The 6,838-nt window shown below is 31.5% G+C and overlaps 1 protein-coding gene across 1 annotated transcript in view; it reads left to right on the forward strand.

Moving 5' to 3' along the window:
• Window positions 1-1,101: 1,101 nt before the first annotated feature.
• Window positions 1,102-6,838, forward strand: part of LOC106470269 (CD9 antigen-like) — a 23,904-nt gene continuing 18,167 nt past the window's right edge. Inside the window, exon 1 of the mRNA XM_013930813.2 lies at window positions 1,102-1,459. Within this exon, the coding sequence (XP_013786267.1) occupies window positions 1,394-1,459 (66 nt within the window). The 5' untranslated portion in view covers window positions 1,102-1,393. The remainder of the gene's footprint in view (window positions 1,460-6,838) is intronic.

A 6,838-nucleotide genomic window follows, 5' to 3' on the forward strand; every position in this document is an offset into this window, starting at 1 on the left:
CCGCCCCTGGGCCTAACTCTTCATTCTTTCTGTTATCTGGCCCGCTGTGAAAAAAAAAAAAGTTTGGTGACCCCTCTTCTAGAATATCATGACGTGTTTACTAGTGTCACGTGACTTCCGTTGTCGTAACACTAATTTAATTTGCTACAGGCTATGTTCACTTGTACGTCTAACTTCACAAACGATGTTTTAAGAGAAATTCCTAGCCTAATAGCACGCCTAGCTACAAATAAAGTGACTTTCATAATTCATCTCTTATTGAACAATAAAAAACACGCTAAATAAATCAGTGATCATCTTACCAGCTGGATCACATACCTGAATAATTTACTCACTGGCACTAAACTGATTCAATCATTGTTTCACAGATTGACTGACTAATTCATTGATTCTGATATTTCTATTGTATCCTTTTTCTATATGACCTGATGAAGCTCCCTCAAGAAAACAAACATCTAAATTATAATGTTGAACATATAGTTCACAACAATATTAATCCAGAGAGAAAGTAGCCACAAGCCAGCCACCAACAGGACTCAGTGCAATTTGCTTTATGGAATAACAGGATTGATTGCCATGTTTATATCTGAAACAGTAAATGCACGTTCTCGCCATAATCCAAATGGAAAAAAAAAATGTAGTTGATTTGAATTGGGCTTATAATTTAAATTTTCCCTTATAAGATAAACATTAATAATACACAAGTTTTAGCTTGTGACGAACTGAAATACACAGAAAAAAACAGTAACGATAAGTTATTTAGTATTAGAAACTACAACAAATTGAAAAACCCTGACGATCCTCCATGGCATAAGTATAGGTTTAGATATGTGTTTAGCAATATTTTTTGTGTTTTTCTAACTATGAAAAAACGTGTTTTTATACTGACTGGTGCTTGATTAGTACATAAATCTTAACGAATGGTGCGAGTTAAGTTTTACATACATTACAGTGAACAATATGTTTTATAATATGATAGTATTTATAACCCAGTTCAAACTCCCCGCCACGTGTAACATTAAGTGCAGTTACATAAGATAGTGTTTCCGTTTTCTCTGGGTGTGTTGACTGTCGTATATACAGACCCATCCGATTTCAGAATTGGGAATGGGCCAATACGACGTTGAGTACACCAAAACAGGGTTTGGTGTGGCTGAATCTGGGATGTGACTTAGTCACAAGTTAGATTAAAGTGTTAATTTAAGTAAAGAATCAACAGCCAATTCGTTCTTTGCAAATTTTAGTGTAAAACACGTTTCGTTTATAATTATAATAACAACTCAGAAGTTAATGAAAAAATAACTTTTTTAAATTGATTAGCCTAAAAACGTCATTCGTAAACTTATAATAATATTGGTTATTATTATTAAAATATTAATATTTTCTCTTGAATATGGCTTTGAACGGATGTTACAATTGTTTAAAATATTTAGTAATTGTATTCAACCTCTTGTTTTGGGTGAGTAATTAACAGTACTATTGATACTACTATTATTATTAATACTAAATATTAGCTGTACTAATGTAATTTGTAAACAGTAAAGTGTAATTCTTCTACAACTTGCAAGTAACTAACTAAATTAAGTACTAGTTCGGTAGTTGTAGCCTAACTTCCTTGACTTGACATTTATTTAGAGGTAATTACCTTATTCGTGTATTCAGTATATGTGCATTATGTATGTACCCCTAAATTTCTATTCGCTTTCAATTTAATACTAGAAACTGACCAATTGATATCATGAGTGACTTACCAATCACCACTCCAACTCAAACTTAGCCAGTCACGCTACTGAGTTGTTTCCCATCTATATTATAAAAGTATTATTAAAACGTGATTCAGTTATATTTATAATAACCCATGTACATTGGCTTCACTTACTTACTATAGTATAAATACTAAATAGTATAATTAATGGTTATTTGCCAGATATGTGACCAACAAATCAAATAATTTCAGTCATTCTGTAATACCCCCCAGTGACACAGCAGTATGTCTGTGGACTTGCAATACTAGAAACTGGGTTTCGATACTCATGGTGAGCAGGACACAGATAGCCCATTGTGTAGCTTTTTGCTTAATTACAAACAAAATATTCTGTGATATCTCAACACCTTTTGGAACAACTACTAGAAATACTAAATAGTTTAATGTCACCTGCAGACTTTATTAACTATGCCCCTATCAGTATCATTAACATAAATAGGGAAATGTTCAAATACTGACCCCTAAAGCACTTCACTAGTAATAAGGGTCCAGTTTGATTGGACCTCATTAATTACTTTCTATCATTCGACTATCAAACTTACTCCCAACCCTCACCAGATGAATTTTCTTAGCTAATATTTTGTGTAACACCTCATCAAAAAATTTTTCAGAATCTAAGTACACTAACATTTTAAGCCATTTTCATTATCTAGAAAAAATTTAATGCATCGGTAATGTATGATTTCTCTTTAGTGATTCTGTGTTGATTTTCTTTTAGTATACCATATTTTGCTTGAATGGTCTTTTTTTTTATCAGCTGCCTAGAGTATTTCCCACTATAAAAGTAAGATGAAACTGCTCTTTAATTTTCAAGCAACTCTTTTTCATCCAATATTAAAAATATAAGTAACATTAGTAAAGCTATGCAGTTTAACTCTGTTGACATAATCTATTGTATATGAGCATTGATTGCATTAATTAGTGTTATGTAAAACAATTGGTTAATTGAAGTTATGATTAAATTAATGTCACAACAATAAACAAGTAGTCAAAATTGTTTTCAGTTATTACTGTTTTAGGTTATTTCAATTATACAAGTAATCAAAATATTGACATTATGATTTTCCAGTATTATCTATAATTTAAGTTAAATCAATTAATGTCACAACTTACAAAAAATAATCAACTAATCTAAATTAAAATTTCTGATTGTTACCATTTTCAATTATTCCAACTACACAAGTAATTAGCATATTATCATTATAATTTTTCTATTTTTTTCAACTCATTCAAATTTGGCTTTGGGCTGACAATTATTGGTAATTATCTCCTGGTTTGAGAGTGTCAGGTTTAATTGACAAAATTCTAAACATACCAGCACTTCCAGTCACATGAATGTTATGTTTGTTTTTGACTTGTGGCAAAGTTGCTATCGGTGAACCCGAAAAAAACACTTAACGTGGCACACAGTTTTTCCTCGTACATTTATCATTTCTTTGACATTTTTGGCTAAAAAAAACAACTGCAAATTGAATCTTTAAAGACTAGCTTTCATTATATGTAATTAATCAATCTTTTCATTTTAAAAATATTTCAAATTTTCTTTAAGTATTCAAAATATATTACATCTGAAAATGGCATGATATTTGAACATAACTTTGTACAATAATATAAGATTATCACTATTTGAAAACAAATAGAAATATATTTGAGTGAAAAAATGCTTAAACTTGCCAGTCATGACTGATTTTGTGAAGTGGTTGGTCTGCATGTTCTCTTTATTAACATGGACAAGTGATTACAGAAATAGAAGTGACTGAACAGTTTAAGTGATTCTGGCTGTAGGGCTATTTGTATGAATGGTTACAATATTGTAGAAATAATGATACCAGTTGCCGCTCCTCTGATGTATTGGGTTGACCTTAATGTGTGAGAATAATTGATTAGTTGAATGTAATTGACTAATGAGTGATTATTAATCTATTAACAACTTTTACTAATTGCCCTAAATATTGGCAGTCCTTCTTTCCTCGGGTACCTGTCCACTGCTTGTCAAAAATGGAAAACTTTGTCTGGTCCTGGTGTTTTATCTGTTTAAATCATTTAAAACTTTTTTCCCCCTTTTTACCGCATTTAGGTAATTCAGGTCAATTCTGATATTTTTCATAGAATGCTTAGGGCCAGGAATATTTCTAACATCCTCTTGTCAAAACAGAAAAAAAAATAAAAATCAGTTATCTCACTGTCTTCCACAAAAAACCTTGTGATCAATATCCTTTAAGGACCCAATCTGCATTTTAACATTTTTCTTACATTTAACATAGCTAAAATATTTGTGTATAATATTGAATGATGAATTTGATAAAATTTCATAATATTGTTCACACACCTAAATCAACTTAGGTTACTATATGGTGAAGTGAAACAGACTTAAGCCCTATAGATATTATATACACTTCATCATTATAAGAGGCCTTATGCTATTTCTTTGGTTTGCTGGCTCAAGCTGTACTGATAAACCTTGAATAGGTGAAATTGCAGTCTTAGGCAGAGGGTACAACCATTCGAAGAATGCATTAGGCATCTGTGTCAAAAATTCACTTTTCAATGTCATTTTGGTGGAAAAGAAATCTTTAACATATATATATACAGTCATTAAATGGTTTGTCTGCTGTATAATATTGAATAAAGAATTTGATGAAATGTCAGTGTTATTCACACACCTAAATTAAGTTGTTCTTAACATTCTGTATTAAGAACAACTTAATTTAGGTTAAGTTTAGTTATTCATAGGGTTAGCTGAGTCAATAAAGATCACAGTGTTCTCCGTTAGAAAAGATTGCTGTAGTATGTGATACATTCACATAGCGACAGTGGTTGTTTCTTTTGTTAAATAGGATAGTGTTTTAAAGGCTTTGACATCCCCTCAAGGCCTAGTCTTAATAATATTGTTATTTCTTCTGGTTTTAAAGTTTGACTTTTTAGTACATTATTTTTTTAAATTGAAAAATATTAATTTTAGTCACTGTTAAGTTATACCAAGTATATATAAACACCCTTTGATGTAGTAGACCTCTTGTTTTGTTTCCAAGTTAGACCTCTGTTTTGTTGTAAATGGTATTATGCAACTTTCTAAGAGTAGAGTTCTATTCCTTAGGATAACTAGATATAAAGAGCATAAGTATGACTGATCATTGCTTAAGTAAGTTCTAATCAAATAAATATAATGTAACAGTTATCAGTGTAAAATTAAACATTTGTTTTTAGGTTGTCATTGGTCTTCGTTTAGAAACCATTCATGATGTATCAACAATACTTTGTTGTAATCAAGAAGCAATTGACACTTTCACAGTATATTGTAATTTATTTATTTTCTTTAAAATACAGAGCATCATCTTGTAAGTAGTTCTTGTGTCCATTTTAGTTCAAATTATAATTCTTATAATTAAATAACTTTCAAATGTAGATCTTTAATGTTGGTAACATAACATTGAGATACTTATCACAATAAAACGTATAATAATGTACTTACCAGCCTGTGTTTTCAAGAGTTATTTAAATGATTATTATCTAAAAACTGATCTGTCTTAGCTAATGAGCTTTGTGCATTATTGACTTATAGGACATTAGCCAAAAGAGAGCTCTTTGGTTTCTCTTGCTTTAGTTATTCACAAGACACGCTGAGTCAACAAAGATTACAGTGTTCCCTATTAGAAAGAATTACTGTAGCATGTGATATAATCTCTATTGATCCCACAAATAATCTTGTAAATTTTAATACCAAAATAGTACACAGTATTCCAAGTAAGGCCTTACCAGTGATTTATATAGAGAGATAATTAATTCTTTTGACTTGTGCTCAATATATCTAAAATACACTTTAAAATCAGTTAGATTTACTACTAGCACAGAACACTGCTTTGATGGCTTGAGTTATCCACCACTATTCCAAGGTCCATATCTTCAGCCATGCTAGAGTTGGTTCTCATCTTTATTAAATGTTATCTAACTTACCAGTTATTCTGTAGTTCATCAATACAGCTAGAAGTACTCAACAGTTTAATATAATCAAGAATCTTTACTAATTATGCCATTATCGATATTATTAATGTAAATAAGGAAGAGAAAATGCCCCAAGCACCGATCTTTTAGGTACTCCATTAGCAATAAGTGTCCAGTTTGAATTCATTAATAACAACCTTTTGCTTTCTCCCATCCATCAACCTTGTTTTTTTTAAATGTATGTGTACCAACTCTACACCCTTTTCTTTCTACAGATAAGAAGTAACAGTTAAGATAAAAGTTACAAATTATTAAGTCGTCAAGAAATTAATGTAGCGTTTTAGAACACTTTCATTAGCCACCCCAAAAAACTGTACATCACGTCACGTTAATGTAGCCTATATAATATGTAAAGTTTAGTATACTCTAATCCCTTATAGTGATGGCACATGATGAGACACACATTCAGCATGTGATGCTGTTTGAATACAAGAAGGGAAACAATGCCTCTGTAGCCAGAAAGATTATCAAAGAAGTTTATGGAAATGTTTTGAACGTTCGTAAGTGTCAACAATGGTTCAGCAAATTTTGTTCAGGTGATTTTAGCCTTAAAAACTGTGATGGCAGGGGCCTACATGTTGGAATTTATATTGATGTTCTGAAGACACTTGTTGAGTATATCCCAATGCAACAAACTCGTGAAATGGCCTTGAAATTGCATCTCTCTCATGAAACAATACATAAACATCTGAGGAATATGGGAAAAACTCCATAAAGAAGGTGTTTGGGTGCCTCACGACCTCTCCAATGATCATTGTTTCCAGTGTGTGAATGTTGCTTCGTCTCTTCTGCCATATAATGCATGTGAACCATTTTTGAACACAGTTGTTACCAGTGATGAAAAATGGATTCTCTCTGCGAATATTAAATGCCAAAAACAATGGGTCAGTCCTAGACAAAAACCACTTCCGACCCCAAAACCTGGACTCCATCCATAGAAAGTGATGCTTTGCATTTGGTGAGACATCAAAGGAATAATTCATTTCGAACTCCTCAATCCACAGCAAACTCTCAATGCGGAGATATATAGTCAGAAACTGGAACGTTTAAATCAAGCCCTTCATCAGAAAC

Source organism: Limulus polyphemus, unplaced genomic scaffold, assembly GCF_000517525.1.
Source record: "Limulus polyphemus unplaced genomic scaffold, Limulus_polyphemus-2.1.2 Scaffold3913, whole genome shotgun sequence".
Lineage (NCBI taxonomy): Eukaryota > Metazoa > Arthropoda > Merostomata > Xiphosura > Limulidae > Limulus > Limulus polyphemus.